Here is an 18,597-nt window from a genome sequence, read left to right on the forward strand (position 1 = left end):
TTAAATCAGAAATTGTTTTGTATTTTTGAGTCAACGTGACTTTAGAAAACGAGGTTAAACCCAGCAGTGGAATAATAACACCAGTGCTTTCTGCTTTTTTCACAGATTTACGCCTGATTTCACATCTTCATGGGTAATCCGGGAGCTTACGCTGGTGACTGCTGCTGATCTGGAGTTCCACTTCACGCTGAACGTGACTCTTCCTCACCATTTGTTACCGCTGTGCGCAGATGTGGTGCCAGGGCCCAGCTGGGAGGAGTCCTTCTGGAGGCTCACTGTCTTCTTCGTAAGGTAACACATTTGAAGCCTGGGCACCAGATGGAAAGGGGAAGGAAACCTACTAGTGAAGGATCAGTAGGCACTTTTAGCTTGTGCTAGATTTTTAATGACCGGACCAAAATCTCTGCTGCATCTAAGTCTCCTAGGAGCTGACTCCTAGGAGTTCTGCCAACTGGCTAGGATAGCTTATGTGAGATCTAGTAGCTGGTGATAGCACTGACAGGCATTTTGTCCTCCTATTCCTGACATACTCCCGTGTTAAGGCTGCAAAGAGAGGGTTAGGATGCCCCTAACCGGATAGCGTGTTGCTAGAAGCAACACAGCAGTAGAGATGCACTTGAATGCCATAAATAGAACTGAGTGGACCGATAGCTTATGTTAGAGTGTTTCTGGAAAATTAACATGAATTGTAACTATGAGGTTTTGGACAACTAAGTAAGCACGTGCTTCTCCTCCAACTTTCTTCCTTTCACCTGTTAAAAGATGTTTTTGTCTGTTACTGACATTTGCTGGGAACACTGCTAGACAGCCTACTCCAGAAAGTGCTTATGAGTGTTAGCTCGCTCATTTCTTGGACATGGTAAATTCTTTTTAAGAAGCCCTCACTTTTCTACAACAATTAAGGGTTCTGCTCATATGCTTTTTTCTTTTTTTTTTTTCCCCCTCCTTTCAGTAACCTTTTATATTGTGTAGTGTGACTTGAATGCTGTGTTTGTCACAAATGGTTTCTGGTAGCTTCATCACACTAACTCTGAATTCCTATGAGTTCTACCATCAGAAATGACAAGCAGCAAATGCAAATGTGATGGTGCTGCAGATGCCAATGTATACCTACCTGAGGTCCTGATGCATGCTGAGAATCTGCTTGCATTGTTGTGTTGGCACTGTAAACAGTCAGAGCACAAATGAAAAACTAGGAATGACCGTGTTACATGGTTCTAGATGCAACAGAAGGATGCTACAGGGATATGGAAAAAATGAGGAATTTTTCATTCTGTTTTCTTGCTGGGTGAAGCTCCACATGCTTGAGAGGGTGGCTTGATGAATTATGGAGATCTTTGTTATGATTGGTTAATTTTTGTGCAACTAATATACCAGAGAGCAAGGGAGGATATTTCACAACTTCAGTTTTGCCTCAGAATTACTGTGTTTGTAGCCCATTTTGTGCCAGCGTTTTGTCTGGGAAGAGAAAGAGACAGTAATAAATAAATATCAAAATAATGACGTAAGTATCATGGGTGAATGGAAGGTATCCATTCCAGTAGATTGATGCATATCATATTATGATTTATTATCATGTATTGTAGTGAAACTTCTTTCTAACTGATCTTTCAGTACTTTGTTAAGGGTTTTTTTTGGTGTTTGTTTAGTTTTGTTTTTTTTGTAAAGCTCATGGCTGAGTTATTTTTCCCCAAAGATAACTAACAAGGCTATAAGGAAAAAAAGAAAGAAAAATAGCAGACCATTAAAATTTTATTTTTGACTGTATTTTTTTTTCTCCAATGTTTTCTTAGCTGTCTTCAGACGTAGAATTTACTAACAAAATGTTTAAAAAGTAAATCTTGTTAGAAGCTTTAACTCTTTCATTGAATACTGCTGAAAGGTGTAGACACCAGTATCTTTCATTTCCTTTGACAGTTTGTCCCTGCTGGGTGTGATTCTGATAGCCTTCCAGCAAGCCCAGTACATCCTAGCAGAATTCATGAAATCAAGACAGAGGCCAAATCCCAGTCCTTCACCGCAGCAGAACAACAACTCTGTTGACGTAATCAGCTCTGATTCCTACAAGTAAACATACTTTTTTTTCTTCTTCTTCTTCTGAATTGCACTCTGTTTAATGCAGAATAATACTTTCTGTCTGTTTGTACTTTGATATTGTTATGGGCTTGTTTAGAGGAGATACTGTTCCAGGCAACCTTTTTCAGAGAGCTTTCAGTGTAGTGACATATTTTAGATAATGCTTGATATTTTCATCTTGACCAAAGAGAGGTGGAAGAACTTGGGGGGTTATTAATTTTGTATATTGTTAGTAGTACTTAGGGTAAAAGATGTGTAATGGAAGTGATGGATACACGATGTGTGGCAGCCATAGAAAGCTAAGAAGAAGAAATATGTTAATGGTCCTCAAATCTGCCCCTCCTCAGTGGTCAGTTAGGCACTTATTCACTAAAGCATATAAGTGTTTGAAGTCTGATCACACACTTAGTCTTGCTCAACTTCCAGTGAAATCAGAATGTGCTTAGCTTGCTTGATAAGTTGAAGTCTTAATGCAGTTTTGTGGCTTGTGAAATGCCTCCTTTCCTTTTATTAAAAAAAAAAAAAAAAAGCATAAAGCAATTGATGATAGCTTGACAGATAACACCAAATCTCAAATAACTTATCTTCTCCCCAGGGGAAGCTGCAAGACATTCATGGATTCCTATAGCTCCTCTGATAAAGGTAAAGGAAAGGGCTTCCTCTCTGTAGGCACTTCTTCCAGCCGAAGTCAGAACGCAGCAAAGAGGAGTCCTGCGACCTACAGCCACTCTCAGAAAAAACACAAATGTTCAGTTTACTATAGTAAGCAAAAACCGAACACAGCAGCTGGCAATGCCATTGCAACTACTGATGAAAAACAAAATCAAATTGCAGAGAACCAAATCTCGGCACCAAAAGAGGACATTTGCACTGATGTTGTCAGTGAGAACTGGGTAACTCTAAAATATGCAGATGGCATAAACGTTAACCAGAATTTAACTCTACCAGAAAACTTTCTGGGTAAAGAAGAAAGTGCACTGAAAAACACAGTTCTCATTAAAAATACTTCTTCAGAGTGTGATCTGAAGGAAGATCTTCAAACCTGTATGTTTCCTAAGGAAACTAACCTTAAAACTTCAGAAAATCTAGCTGAGCTCAAAGAACAGGAGTTCTGTCCTGTGAAGATGTCTAAGAAGCTACCTGAAAGTCACTTGTCAAGAAATTCACCTCAGCAACAGCCGGAACTGCAAGAAATTTCCAGGAAAAATAGTGGTAACTTTTTTTCAATTTCTAGCCGTGGAAATTATTGGGTAAAATCTGAGTTCACTGTGGTCAGGATTTTCTTTTCTGTGTGACAAGGAGATGTGGTATTACTTATGTTTTCACTACGATATGTTTATTTAGATTCCCAAGGAAACAGCATGCATTAAAAGTATTTTCATAAATCACAGTTAGTGCTGGAGTGCAGCTATAAAGATATAGAGTGCAGTGATGAATGTTAAGACTTTGCCTTCTTTCACAGATTCCAAGTTTATCCTGCAGCATTTTAAAGATTAATATTGTTGTTGTCATAGATCTGCTTAAAAATACAAATTGCCTTTGTCAGCTATTCAGAAACATCCCTGTTTGCTATTCTCAGGCCCACTGAAAATCTGTTGCCTGATTTTTAGAGTTACTGAGCAACATCCTCAGAATGGCATATTTTAGAGCTCCTATAATAACACCTAAATGAGCAAAAGCTGACCTCAGAATATTTTTGAAATCCTTATATTTTGTAGGAATTCATGGGTTGCCATTTCTCTCAATAATGGGATAGCTGTGTTTTTATCTTGCTTTTTTTAATTGTAGAACTAAGCTGCCTGAGAAGTCCTACCACTTAGCTTCACTATTCAAAATTTTAAGCAAAGCACAAGCGCTCAGGGGAAATTGAAAGTGGGTAGGAGAGCGTTCCCTCCGGAGTTTTGGTTTTGGTTACGAACTTGGCAAAGTAGTTGAATGCTGAAGGCTGACGTTTGCTGAAGCTGTGGTGGCGCTAGTCTGTCTGTTGCAGAGTTTTAGCGACTGAGTCGGAGCAGAGGGGCATAAGCCCTGCTCTGATGTGTAGCTGTTTACCCTGCACGAGTTGCTTGCTTTCGTGTCGCTGTTAGATGTAGCAGGTACAACTGTGCTGTCTCAGGGGTGGAGACAGGATCATTTCACTCATATTTATAAAGCACTTTGAAATCCTTCGTATGCTCCTAGAACTGCAAAATTTTGTTCTTTCTTTGCTTTGAATTTTAAAAGCACCTAGAAAAAAAATCAATAGTTATGTCTTAACTGTATAGAGGTACATGGGAAAGAAACTTTGAGTGTATGCCCTGCAGGCAACCTGTTTATACATAAACCAATTGGGAGATACTAGAATTATTTTCATTAACAAAAATTCTACCTTGAAATAACATTTCAAGAGTGTTAATAATTATTTCATATTTGGTGTTAGTGGTAGTAAACCACTAAAGGTAATCTTCTGAACTATCAGCAGTTATGTTTGGTTGTGCTGTCAGGGTTTTGATAATTTCTTTCTGTTTCAAGAAGTTCAGCAGGATAAATTAAGTCTAAAAAATACTGTTATGCAGTGTTCGTAACTTCATTTTAATTACAGAGCTATTTTTGTGCAAATAGAGTGTCGTTAGGACACAAGGTACTCGCATGTTTATATACTGGAGAGCAATGAAATTTTTTTTGGTGTTTTTAGAGCTTTAGCAGCCTTCATTTTGCGCAGTGTTTCACTCACGTTGCTTCATTTCACAGTCATAAGCACTGCCTGTTTCAGAGAGAAAACATGGCTTTCTCAGAGCTGAGATGTGGCTAGTTGTTAGGTAGGAAAAAGTAAAAATGTTTGGGTGTGCCTTTCCCCTTTGAGAAAACCAGTTCAATGTGATAGTTCTTGTATCCTGTATGCATTTTTCATGCAGAGCAGCCACGAGTGTCAGGAGCAGATCACTGTAGATATTTTGCAGATATCTGAGATATCTGGAATTGATCAGAGCCAAAGTTAATCCTGTGCTATGCAGCATCGGGAAAGGCCCGGGCAGAGAAGAGAGGCTTGGCTGGGGGACTTTGCTTTTGTTACACAAACTCTTCTTCCTCACAAGGCGCTCAAGAAAAGCAGCTTTTAGTGCTGAGTCTATCCAAAACAAAGGACAATTTCCCTTTGTCTTTACAGTGAAGGCAGAAGACATTTCAGAGACTTAAAGCTCCAAGTAAAGATTGGCCTTATTTTGATCTACACATTTTTTGAAAAATCTTCTCCTCATGCTTAGAGGGTTTTTTGTTTGCTTTTAAGCCCAATATTCACTGACTCCACCCTACATCCCCCATGGCTGGGACCTGAACAAAAAAAAAGGGTAGGCCAAGGTGAAAGTAGGTTTTGGGGATATGTTTAGGAGCCCATTCTCTTTCCAAGCCAATGGGTTTTATTATTTAATTGCAGGGAATAGCCAGCAAGTGCCTCTCGGGAATGAAACAGAAAACTGTGAGACTTTAAGAAAGCAGATCGACCTAAAGCCTTCCACTGAGAAAAAGATTAATAAAGGACCTAAGGAAGAGACTCCATGCTGCTCAAAAGAGGAGATTGTTTCCTCTGAGGTTTGTGTTAAGCAATCTTTCTGCTTTCCAAATTTAAAATCATCTCCTTTTTATTTATTTCCATATATATATGTATGTGTGTGTATATATATATATGTATATGTTTGTATATAGACAATTACATACAGTCACAAAGACACTTCAAACGCTTTACTGTAAATCAGGTGAATGAAGAAGTAACTGGATGTGCTGTCCCATATCCCTTGCATACTAGTGCTGGTTTATAAAACGGTGAACAGTTTTGGTAAAATTTAAAATAGCCCTTATATTGTGATATTGGCTGTATTACAACCAGAGATTTTCTTGCTTGTCATCAGAGCGGGCACAAACACACTGGAGTTTAATGCCAGTTCTCAGCCAGGGCAGTGATGGGGAGACAAGTCCCAGAGGGGAGGGAGGTGTCCTAGAGGGGAATACCCGCCTCCATTTGCAGACCTGATCTCCAAATACAGGGCTTTGCATCCGAAAATTGCATTTCAGAATTAAGGGACAATAATTAAATAAATAAAGAAATAAGATTTAACTAAGGGGCAGAAGCCTCTTAACGGACTGTAAAGCTGCTGAAAAGGATCATCCTGCATCACTGATTTCTGACCACTTGATAAACACAATACATTGCACCTTATTGCAGATAGTATAAAACACTTGAAGGGCTTCCTCAGATAATTAATAAACCAAAGAATTTAGATTAAGTTTTTATTCTGACTGTTAGATACTAATCCTGTGACAAAGATGGGTAATGACAAGCTGCTTGGTGTGCTTCAGGAGTACGTAACAGAAAAGAGAGTTTCTAGTCTTGTTTTCAGAATTGTTGTTATAGACTTCTTTTCGTGTGTGGCTTGGTGGTTCTCAGTTTTTGTTTCTCACATTTCTTAAAATTATTATTATTTGTTGGTTAACTTACCCCATTATTTCCTCAGTTGTAATTCAGATGAATGGGGGGGGCACCCCCAGCTGCTGAGGAAAGGGAGGATTTATTACTGCTGAACTTGCACACAAACTGATCATAAATCTGGCAGATGTTTTTTGGTTTTTGCACATTGGGAATTTTATTGACTGCTTTCCTCCTTCTCCCCCTATTTTTTACTTCTCTGGAAGTCAGAGCTAGATGCTGTAGGGGGAGAATACTAACACTGGGAATTCAAAAATTTCTCTCTCATCATCTGTTGGTATTTTGACGGACAAAGTCTTGGAAACACTGATGAAATTGATGGTCCTGGAAAGAGAACATGCTGCGGAAAGGCACTAAATCATGCAGTAACTATTCAATTGGGTCATTTTGTCTAGATAAATTTAGCTAGAAAAATCCAGTGGAGTTAGCTTACTGAGCTGACTTCATTTTATAAAGTACGTATTGTCTCAGCTCGTATTTTTGCCTTTAGCAGGAAGATGCTTATAGGAAGAAGAAACCTCAGGAAAAAAAAGAAGGAAATGTATCAAATATAAATTGGAATAGAAATAGAACATCTAGAAAAAATAAGAAAAAGAATGTTAATATTTCTACAAGGTATGTATTGCCTCACCAAGTTATGGAGAAAACCAGAGATGCTTTAATGTTTCCACAGGTTTTCTGAGTGTGCATTAGGCAGATTGCTTTGTCTATTTAAATAAACACACTGTAATCCAGGCCTAAGACTTTCTTTTTAAGGATGTGCAGTACTAAGTATCACCAGAAAAAAAAAAAAATTATTCTATTGTAAATCTGCATGTATATAAACTCAGCCCATTCTGCATAGCAGTAGTCACTCTCTGTTATAGTCTGGTGTTTGCTGTCTTTAAAATTTGGATGGTTAGCTTCCTTTTCCTTATGTGTTGTATGGATAAAATCCAGTCATGAATTGCCTTCCATTTAAAAAAAATAAAAAATGTTGAAATGATTCCACCTTCAGGTGAATCAGCTGCTTTATTGACTAGCTTAGGGAATGTTTTCTTCTAGGAGTTTTGAAAGAGGAAGAGGATCAGAAAAGAGGAAGGGACTTGCATTTTTCCCATGATTAAAAAGTTATTTTCCTCAGAGAGACTGATCAAATAATGTCATTGGGGCTTTACAGATAAGCATTAAGATAGGTTAGAGCAGCATTTAGGTTCATAAGAATATTAAGAGCCTTGGGAAGCTATTCTTTTTTCCCAGGTTAATTAAAGTGAGTTTTTAAAGTGAGCTGTAAACTGCTCACACTTATTATTTCACATTTTCATTATTTGTTGTTTGTATTGTTAAGAAATACCAATTTTAAACTGGTGCTAGAATAGACACACTCATGGTGTGGGAAGTCAGCATACATGAAAGTCCTTGCAGCATGCAGACTTTTATAGGTGAGAGTCATGAAAAATGGAGAATTGAAGTACTTAAATATGGTGTCTTGTTCCTTGAACTGATTCAGTAGCTGCTACTTTTTGAGCAAAGATGTAACTTCCTCCCGTAGAAACTTGACAGCTGGATTTTGCTCATTTTCCCTTGATACTCTGATTACTCTATTGGATCCAGATATTTCAGTTTTGCTAGCAAAAACTTGAGATCGTTTCAGATGATGGTTTTATTCTAGTTATAATTATGCCAATGAAATAGATACAGGGTCCATTTTTCTGTATATCTGGATCTTTGTACGATACTATACTGTGCTTATCGCCATAACATCTGAATGCCTTCCGCAAGCGCGTTAGAGAATGGAATTAAACATATACATGCTTTTTGCTTCTCCCCCTGAGAAGGAGTAGTTTGTGTAGTGGAACATTGAACTTTGGGAAAGCTTCAGTAGAGCCTTTTTAGGTTTTTCTAAGGTGGGGGATAAGACTCTTATTCCTGGCCCCACATCCTATTTTGATAGGCTCTTGAGCTGAAGTGTTTAATACTTGAGAAGAAAAAATGCAGCTGAAATGTAAAATACTAACATGATTCTTTGGGTGCGGTTGTATTAGGGTTCCTGAGCAGAGCGAGTTGAAGCATCTATGCAGTGAATTTGAAAGGCCGGAACTGAGAGCGAACATTGGAATAAGAGCGTGGTGTCCTCAGGGTAACGGGGAGATCTGCAAAGCAGACCAAAAAGCTGGGAGCTTTTCTATACAGGGAGAAACAGGTAGGTCATCTTAATTTTCTTAAACTGGGGAAGAAACGTAAAATGTTTTTGTGGCAGTAGAACTGAGTTCCTTTCTTGAGTGATTTTTGCTCCTCTCCCCCTTGAAGCCTGACACGAGACAGCAGTATTGGCTGAGGATACCTGGGCAAGGGACTGGTGTTTGCTTGTGTGTTCAAATTACAGCTGATATTAGCTGAGGTAGTTGAATTGGCAAGACCACTTTTCAGGTCATTTTCAAAAGCACTGCTGGCTTGGGTACCTGCTTTTCTGTCAGGCTTTTAACTGGCTGTTTTCCCTGGCTTTGGGGAAGAGGAGGACTAAAGAAGGTATAAATATTTACAGGGTTGTCCTCTGTCTTCCTGATGAGCTGATAATGAAGGAGAAATCGATCATGTGTGGGTTCATTATTTATAACATTTGCCATTGTTTTAGAAGTTCCTACAGCCAGGACATGCTTCCTGTTTAAAATAACATCTGTATATTTCCAAGAGCAGCATGTGCTTCCTGTTTCATACTGTCACCTGTAACTGCGTGGTACCCTAACTTGTATTCATTGTACTGGGGGTGTCATTTAGGTCATGAGCCCCTCATGGTAGGGGCTGGCATGTGTATCTTGGTGAGACTATCAATAAATATTGTTTTCTGTCCTATTATCAGGAAATTTAGAAAATGCATGTAAACTCATGTTTCAGGTGACTTTCTATTGAATTTGCGGTTGAAAGACTTCTTAATTATTTTGGGTTTCTTTTTCCAACTTTTGTAGAAAGCTTTTATCAACGATCCAAAAAGAAGCGTTTGGAGAAGTTTTGTTCCGATTCGAGCTCGGACTGTGGAAGTTCATCGGGAAGTGTTCGTGCCAGTCGCGGGAGCTGGGGTAGCTGGAGTAGTACCAGCAGTTCTGACGGAGACAAAAAGCCCGTGATTACTGCCAGGCATTTTCTTCCATCCAGTAAGTTCTGCAAATATCACCATTGCGCCACAGCGGCAGAGTTTCAGTCTGCCTTTTGGATGGTGAAGGGGTAGGGGATAGGGGATACTTAGTGGCAAGGAACGTGTAACTTGCCTTGTAAGGGGGAGAACCTCTCAGAAACAAGAGGAGGGACTGAAAGAACTGTAAGTACTTGAAGCAAAGTAGTGGAAGTTTTGTGGCAATGAAAATGAGCCGTCAGGCTACGGGAAAGCTGTCAGACTCTGCACTGAGGAGGCTGCGCACAGTTAGTTTTGTGGAAAGATGGAGGAGCTAAGAGTTATTGGTCAAAGCAATTTCTGCCTTTGAATTAATGTTACATCACGTGATTCTCATAAAAATACAATCTTTTTGTTACAGTTATTTTAAAAAGTGCACAAATGAGGAATGTGTGAAAGCAGTTCAGAAAATACTGGAGAATGCTCAGATGGGATAGTTGTATTTGAGGTATAAGTAGTCAGGATCCCTAAGCCACTTGATTAGTATGAAAAGTGACAACTGTAGTTCATTATTGTATCTTTCTGAATGCCTGAATATCATGAAAATAGTTGAAAGCCTAAGACCTATCACCGTCAGATTCTACACAGATGGATATAGCACTAGAAGTAAATTCAGAGGAAGTGCTGGAGTGAAACAAGAAAAAGCATCTTTGAGTACCTGAAAGAAGCTGTTTTGAATAATTTAAAAATGTGTGTATGTAAATATGTATATATGTATACACACACACACATATATGTGTGTAGATATATATATGTGTGTGGGGTTGTATATATATTTATACACATAAATCGTACAAAACTCTACAATTTTATCTTTCCAAAAGATACTGTGATGTGTCTGAACCTGTAATCTAATGGGTTGTGAATCGTGTGCAGATGAAATTTCTTTTTGTTCAAACTGTAATGCCTCTAAAGAAAAAAAAATTAATTTCAAATTTATAATGAATTTGATAGTAAAAAGGAATCTCCATTAACATTAAGACTGTAATAATATTTATAAAATACACTTAAGACCATGTGGAAATAGATTTTTGTAAATCTGAGCCTACATGTTCTTTTAGTTAGAGTAGTGATTCTAAAACCTGGTGTAATTTTATAAGCTCTGCCTTCCCCTTCAACTAGTCTTAAACAAAAGACTATATAGAGAAGGAGCTATACAGGAAAATTCTGTAACTGTAGTTAGTAAGCAAACCTATTAACATGCATGATGCGTGTTAGAATTAATGAAGTTATTGATACTCCAGTCTGAGAGAGAACTTGATTTATACCAATTATGAGTCTATTCGTGTGTATATGTATTCTGTGCATACTTCTTTTTTTCAGGATCTTTGATTTTCACAGTCCTTCTTTTCTTTAGGAGAGAATATTTCACAAAATGATTTTCCATCTGAAACTCCTATCACTTTAAATCTGTCTCATAACATCTGCAATACCAGGTAAAAAATTTGAATCTATACCTGTAAGACATTAAAGAAACTCCACCAACTTGAAATCTTGTCTCATCTTGATAAATTATACCTACCCATTGTCTTGTTCCTTTTTTTTTGTCATCTAATCTTATTTTCCTAATTTGAAAAAGAAAAATCTTTCTCAGTATGTAAAAAGATCTATACAAGTGAGACAGAAAACAGATTATGCTTGGGAAATATGGTAAATGCTTCCAAATGTAAAACAAAATTGGAAAAAAAAGAAATGATTTTTTTTCTTTGATTTCTGCCAAATCTAGCAACTTATAACATTTCCCTATCACTTAGGTATATGAATGCAATAATTATTTTTTTAAAAAAGTGGAAGTGAGACTTTCAAGTTGATGTTATTTTTTTAATGAGAATAATGTTCTCTTAGAATATACAGCATGAAAATCGATTTTCCCCTCCTCATGTTCTTTTCTACTTCTTTCCTGTAATAGAATTAGCATCTAAAATTTTTATTACGGTGAATCCTCATTTCACCTCTTATTCATGACTGTCTTAAGTTTTCACTAGTGGAAATAATTTAATCCTCTTCCTCTGGGATTCTGGTACTTGAAAATGTTCTCTTTCCACTCTTATTGACTCATTTCTTTGGGGGGATTAGATGAATATGGAATCGATGTCCGTGCCTGTGTTTCTTTGTGCACATAGAAGTAAACTGCTTGTCTGGAAGTTATGGGAAGCATTGAAACACATGAGAAATCATAGCCATCTTAATGCAACAGAGCTTCATTTCCAGTTATAAAGAAGAGATGTTGAATCAGTTTGCAATAGGTCGATACTTGGATAGTATGAGTGGGGTAATTAGGATGTACTCATTTTACATGTGTAACAAGCAGCTGTTTTTTAACTAGAAAAAAGAAATATTACAAAATTGCACATTAGTAATTTAAAATATGGAAAATCAGGAAAGCAACTATGAAAGCAATAGCAATTGTGATATTCATCAGAGTATTTTTTACATCTCTGTATATTTCTTTTGAAATGATTTGGATTTCAAAACATTACAGAGCCTAAATTTAAGGAAATAAATTTTCTTTTCATTTAGCAGAGACATGAACACCATCCCCCAATATCCAGAAACCTTATGTCCTAATTTCACTGACATGGCTGCGGATCCTGACAAAAATAAAGGTCAGTTACTTTATTAACAACTTAAGCTGGTTTTGCACACTGTTTATCAAGCAGTTTCTATGATGTTGCTAGTAACGCTTATGTACACTAACTTCAGAGATATATGTTATTAGAATTCAACTTACTTTGAAACAAGTTAAGACCAAAGGTAGCAAACAAAGTCTTATAACCTTGTCATTTTTTTCAGCATCTTCTCTATGTGAAGACAGTACTTAGCTTTCAGCTCATGTGTAAGGTATTATTTGTGTGTGGGGGGGGTTGTTTGTTTTGATCTTGCTTTGCACAGGTTTTGTCTGAAGTAATGTGGTTTGGGAGATGAAGAGCACTGATTCCTGTGTTAAAATGAAGCTTAGTATCAACGCAGATAGGACCACTTTTCTCTCTAAATTTCCACAGCTAGGACTTGCTCTCCTTGAAAGCAATAATGAATGAGAGGGGGTTTGGGCTTTGAAATCTCTGAGAGTTTTCATTGTTTGTATTTCAAAGGGAAATAATAATATTAACTTGTTCAGTGAGGTTCATAAAAGCAAAAGGCTACATGCTGAGATGAAGTTTGAAAGCTGGTTAAAACACATAGCTCTGAGCAGCAGAACGCTCTGATCTGCCTGCGACCGTGCCCCTTACTGTAGGACTAACGTGTGTCTTGTGAGGTGCAAGTGCTGATTAAAGCTTTTCCTATGGTAGCAATTTTCATAATATCTATGGTGTGAAATAATGAAACTGAGCCCACTTTGCAGCCATTCGGTTGTGAAGACCAATCATTTGGCTCTTTTCCTTTACCCAGCTGCCTGTTTTCACAGAGTTGGTAGGAACTAAATATCTTTGGCCAGAGAGGATTAAGACTGTAGAGAACACCACAATGATTATCTGCCCTACAGGCTAAATACAACCATAATGAGTTCACGTATTGTTTGCACATGAATACCTCTAGCAACACTGCTCATCTGTTAAAAACTTGACCCTGTTCCTGCATTCATTTATCCTGCAGAGCTGGTTACTGACCAAAGGGTGGGGGTAAGGGGCAGCTGGTGGGGCTCATGCCCATCTGGTCTGTCTTGCCATGAGGACCAGCACTGTGTTGGTGCTTGTGACTGATGGCTTAAGAATTCTCTGTAGGAATTTTTTGCCCTGTTGTTTTTTTTCCGGAATTTCAGAATCAGCTTCAACTCTTTTTTAATATTTTTTTAATAAATAGAATTTTTGAGATTTATTTAAAAATTGACGTTCATCAAAGATAGGTTGGTCAGTATCTCTCTGGATTTTTTTATCTAGCATACAGTCTTTATTGTGGATCTGAGAATGAAATGTCTTTGTGATATTAAGAGTTTATAAATGCCACCTTCCTGTTCTTTTGCATTTCATACCCCTTTACCTTTCTAGGTCTTTACCCAGCAGGAGACCTGTGGCCTGCTCAACCAGTCTGCCTGACAAACAGTTTAAACTACAACCTTGAGAATAACATACCATGCATGATCCAAGAAACCCCCTCTGTCCACAACAGGCAAGTTATGTTTTATGTAGATAGTGTGGATAACACTTTATTTGGATTTCTGTGTCACAGAGGACTATACTGAGCTTATCTTGCAATATTCCTAAGGCAGATGATAGTTAAAACAAAATCCTTGCAGTAGCTTCAAGCCTAGTTCTAGTAAGACTGTTGCTATATAGTTATGTTCTTGTATTGCTAATCATTAATAATTTTGCTAATACAAGTTCACTGATGTCCTTACTCATAGCTGTTCCAGAATTTATTTCAAATTTAATTAAATACTTTTTGTAAAACTTTTAATTTCTTCCGCTTCTTTTATACGGCAGAAGGCCTAGCTTTTTTAGTTTTTTTTCTGCTGTTGCTCAACACATGGCTTCTGTATATCACGGGGTGTGTTCTGCAGTATGTACTCACATTAAATGATGTAAGCAGATACTATTATATAATGACAAATAGCCCGATTTGAAGATGGTATAAAAATAAAAGTTAGTCTAAATATTTCATGCGTTGTCTGGATTTGAGTTGATCTTCCTGCAATAATGAACTTGAGTAACTTTTGCACTTTAGACTCTCCACACTGTAAGTTTTACTAATGAAAGATGCACCACAAACTAGGGAGAAAAAACACTCAGCCACCACAGAGCAGTGAAGTGTTGTCAGTTCCTCAAGCCATATCCTGTCATCCAAAATGATAGAGTGAAAACATTGAAATCCCCGAGTGATGATCTTCTCATCCTAAGCAGCCTGCTAATCTCATTCTAAACCTTTTGTGTCAACAAACTGCAGCCCTAATGATTTAGAATAATGGCCAATGGTCTGGTTAAGTCAGATCAAATAAATGGTGATTTGTGGCAGATTCCGTATTGCACTACTTTGCTTTCACAGGCCCATCTCATAACTAAACTATTTGGACTTTATAACCAAAAATACATGTAGTTATTTGTTCATATATAGTAGTGATAACTTATGATAACTCCTTTCCTGAGTAGTAAAACCAAGTTAGTAGCGTGCAGTTTAGAAAGCATGTTGTCTGACAGGACTGACACTTGTCATGGCGAAAGTAGAAATGCCTGTTTTAATTGTTATTCATAGAAATGTTTGAAAATGCACTAAATTTTCTTTTATTTCAAATCACATTATTTCACTTCATGTCTACTCTTTATGTGGGAAAGAAATACAATTATTTTCTTTTTTTACAGAGAAGGATGTTGAACTGTTAGGCAGGACTGTGATAAGTGTAGTTACAAATCATGCATTCTCTGAAAGGTAAAAGCTCAGTGAGAGAGTCATTATGACTACTTAATGGCACAGAATAGATAGTGGCAGAATTTGCATGGCAAGTGGAATGTGAAAAGCCTAATCATTAGTTATGGGTGTTTTATATCCAGTAGCTTTACAGTAAATAAGTATTTCTAAATAATTTTCAGAAGTTCTGTGAATTGTTTCTGAAAGCAGATTTTCTTTACATTGAGACAGCTTCATTGATTGGAATGCAGCTTGCGACAGCCAGTTTTCCAACATGTATTGTCCATTAGAGATGAGTGAATATGGTGCTTTCCCAGAAGGTAAGATGAGATAAAGCTTCTGCATTATCACTGAGCATGTTGTTTTCTCTCACCTTTAGTAAAACAACGACTGAGATTGTCTGCAAACATCTGGGCATTCATTGCTTAAGCAAACTTTACAGTTTCCAGCTGACTGGGTGCTGTGTAGTAATAAACAGTGTCTGCATGGTGGCAAATGAGAAAACTGTCCTTTTACAGAATTATTAAGCCTAAAGAGCCAGTATGCAGGACTCTGAGAGGGAATGAGGAGAAGTGCTCATGACCACAGTACTACACAACTCATTTTGCACAATTTTCTTTGTTTCCCCTCTGGCAGGCTTCTGCCTTCCAGTGTGTGAAACAGGAGGCCTCCTGTGACCAATTACCTTTCCAGGCTAGAGTTTCTTGGCTTGGGAGGCACACTGGCAGGAACCTAGAATTCTTTATCACTACCTAGGCAATAATTAAAGGTCAAGCTACAGTATCACAGACAGCACGGTGATCCCTTGGGGGCTTAGAGCCGAGGCATGTTGGCAGCGAAGCCTGGGTAGGCTTTGCCCTACATGTTCTGTGGCTAATAAAGACTTCATTCTCCAGTGAAGATATTGCCTACTCTTTATCCAGCGCTCCTGATAGCAATTCAGTAGTGGGTCCCTAATACAAAATGGTAGTCTTGTTAACAGAAACTGTTATCCTTAGCTGTTGTGTCACCTTAAAGCTGCCTTAAGTTGCTGAAAACTTAGGTCAGTTCCAGCGTGTCTCACTCCGATAAGATTGAACGTTCCTGCATAGAAAGGTTAATAATGTTTATATTGCAAAAGCCTTATTTTGTCTTCCTGTTTTTATCAACTGTAGAAAACATGAATTACCCCAGTGGCTTCCCAGGTACCGCAGCAGTGCAGAATACGGCCTTCATTGATCAGAACTGTCCGTCTACCTGGAACGTGCCTCCCAACATGCCGCCGACCTGGGAGCCTGCCAGCTACGTCAGCTCTACAGTGAGTACTGCCTGAGAGGCGCTGCCTTCGTGTGCTTGGTCACAAGCCCTCCTGATACATACCTGTCTATCTCATACCTATTGCTTACCTGTTCTTCATGTTTCCTTTAAGTAGCTTGAGGTATGTATTTGATGCTGGTGTTGGTAGCATGCCTCTTCCTCGGTTGTTACAGGATTTTGCTTATAAAATTTTGAGACAGATCATTTTGCCTGAAAATTGACCGAAATCATCTTATATGTGGAAACACATTTTGTACTTTGTTATCTACTGAGACTTTTCCCTTCCAAAACCAACCTCACAGTTGAGGATAAAATACAAAAAGTGCTGACAACAAAACCAAAAGAGATTTGAGTGGAAGTTGATCTCAGTGACTTTGACAGGTTTTCTTTGCTAGCAAATCTAGGTGATTTAAGACAGATTGTTGCAAGTTTCTGAATGCTGACGTTGACCTGTTATGCTCGAGTACAGCCATGTTTATGTCAGTCCCATAGTGCGGTGTAAGACTGACTTCAGTTCAAAGTGTTTTTTTATTCTAACCACCTATTCTTCTGCTCATATTTCAAAATCTTCTATTTTAGAGATTTATTTTTGTGTTTACAGCAGGTTTATTTTGAATAAAGCGAGAAATATTTTTAACTGCAAAAGTGAAAATTCTGCTGTATTTAAAAAGTGACAAAATGGTAGATGACTGTTTCCTAAAATAACTGTGGCTTTATTTCATATTTTATTCAGGAATGCCTGGAAACACAGAAGGTAGAGATTGGAAAATACATTAGATAATTCAGTTCATTTCCCTGGCGAGCTTTTCCCTATAATACATTTCAGTGTTTCATTCAGTTTTAAAAGTCCCAGGACTTCCATGACCTTCTCTGAGAGACTTCCTCACAGGCTAATACATCTTGCTCTCCAGGAGGTTCTTTATGAACTTTCTAAATTTTCTAGCTAAATTCCCTAGCTCCCAGTTATATTCTCTTTTCTGTACTGAATATCGCACTCTGCTCTTGGTGTGCATAGTCTTTCAGCACTGCCACAAACTTCAGCCTTTTTCTTGTCATTTCTTAGATACCCTTTTCTTTTAATTTTACCTCTTAAAATATGCCTTTTGTGGTGCTCTTCACATGTCTTCCATTTGTCTCCTCTTTTTCTTAATAACCTGACCAAAACTGAATATTGTATTCCTGTTACAGTAATATAGGAGCCATGCAGAGAGGAGTTCATATGGCTTCATTTAGTGAAATGCCTTTGCACATGCAAACTAGTGCTGCTTTAGTCTTTTCTACAACCATATTGCTTTGTAAACTCCTGCTTAGTTTTCTACTTGTGTGCTTCCTACGTTCCTCTCTGCATAACTGCTGCTTCCTCTCATTTAGTGCATTTCCATATTTTATTTGGCAAATGGCCCTGTTTGCAGTTTCCCATGGTGATTTTATCTTGCCCTGCAGCCCTACCTCTCAAGTACCCGAAGCTTGTCTCCAATGTCTGGACTTTTTGGTTCCATCTGGGCACCTCAGAGTGATGTTTATGATAGCTGCTGCCCTGTCAGTGCCACGACCCAACATTCGACCCACGTTGAGAACCAGACAGTGATGTGTAAGCAGGAATACTATCCGAGGTTTAACCCGTTTCGTGCCTACATGAACTTGGACATATGGACTACAGCAGCCAATCGGAATGCAAATTTCCCACTTTCAAGGGACTCGGGTTACTGTGGAAATGTGTGAAAGGAATTTGATTTAAAAATGTGAATAAAGATGCTTGCAGTTTTGATTACTAGAGTAAGCTCGTTGTTGAAATAGATTACAATGTTGGTGGATATTTTGGCACTTTTATATTGAAAATAAATTTTTTTTTTTTTACTGAAGTCTGAGCATTCAGTGCATTTTAAAAAGCAAAATATATTCAGGACACTGTTATTGTCACACTAAGGCTATAAATTTAAAATTCAAAATTATTCAAGAATAAGAAAAGTATTAGGTTCTTAACAGTATCTGTGAACCTATATTGCACATGTTTATTATGAAGTTTACATTCTGTGGTATAAACTAAAAGGTTTTTTTAGCATCTGTGGGTACAAAATTACACCCGTAAATAATTGCATCTGTACCAAACAGTAACACTGGGACCTACCTGTTGATGCAGATCAGATATTGTCCACGTAGTGCCACTCTTACTGTTGACATAATTATTTGTGGGTGTAAACTCCTGGCAATAAAAAATGGCTAAATTGTGGTTTGTTTATCTGGCTTCAAAATTCAAACTGTCAGCTTGGCGATAGTA

The 18,597-nt window shown here is 37.8% G+C and overlaps 1 protein-coding gene across 7 annotated transcripts in view; it reads left to right on the plus strand.

Annotated features, from left to right (window-relative positions):
• TMEM131L (transmembrane 131 like) overlaps positions 1 to 18,176 on the plus strand; it is an 84,604-nt gene extending 66,428 nt beyond the window's left edge. For 2 of the 7 annotated variants that reach the window (XM_067297830.1, XM_013951677.2), the window contains 13 exons: positions 106 to 291; positions 1,918 to 2,067; positions 2,672 to 3,288; positions 5,489 to 5,643; positions 7,026 to 7,150; positions 8,560 to 8,717; positions 9,481 to 9,666; positions 11,041 to 11,119; positions 12,204 to 12,289; positions 13,670 to 13,790; positions 15,255 to 15,343; positions 16,178 to 16,320; positions 17,763 to 18,176. In XM_067297830.1, the coding sequence (XP_067153931.1) occupies positions 106 to 291; positions 1,918 to 2,067; positions 2,672 to 3,288; positions 5,489 to 5,643; positions 7,026 to 7,150; positions 8,560 to 8,717; positions 9,481 to 9,666; positions 11,041 to 11,119; positions 12,204 to 12,289; positions 13,670 to 13,790; positions 15,255 to 15,343; positions 16,178 to 16,320; positions 17,763 to 18,041 (2,374 nt within the window). In that variant the 3' untranslated portion in view covers positions 18,042 to 18,176. Of the gene's footprint in view, positions 1 to 105; positions 292 to 1,917; positions 2,068 to 2,671; positions 3,289 to 5,488; positions 5,644 to 7,025; positions 7,151 to 8,559; positions 8,718 to 9,480; positions 9,667 to 11,040; positions 11,120 to 12,203; positions 12,290 to 12,476; positions 12,525 to 13,669; positions 13,791 to 15,254; positions 15,344 to 16,177; positions 16,321 to 17,762 lie in introns of those variants that run through there. The other 5 variants (XM_067297832.1, XM_067297831.1, XM_067297833.1 and 2 more) reach the window with 5 other exon arrangements.
• The last annotated feature ends 421 nt before the right edge of the window (positions 18,177 to 18,597 follow it).

Source organism: Apteryx mantelli, chromosome 5, assembly GCF_036417845.1.
Source record: "Apteryx mantelli isolate bAptMan1 chromosome 5, bAptMan1.hap1, whole genome shotgun sequence".
Taxonomy (NCBI): domain Eukaryota; kingdom Metazoa; phylum Chordata; class Aves; order Apterygiformes; family Apterygidae; genus Apteryx; species Apteryx mantelli.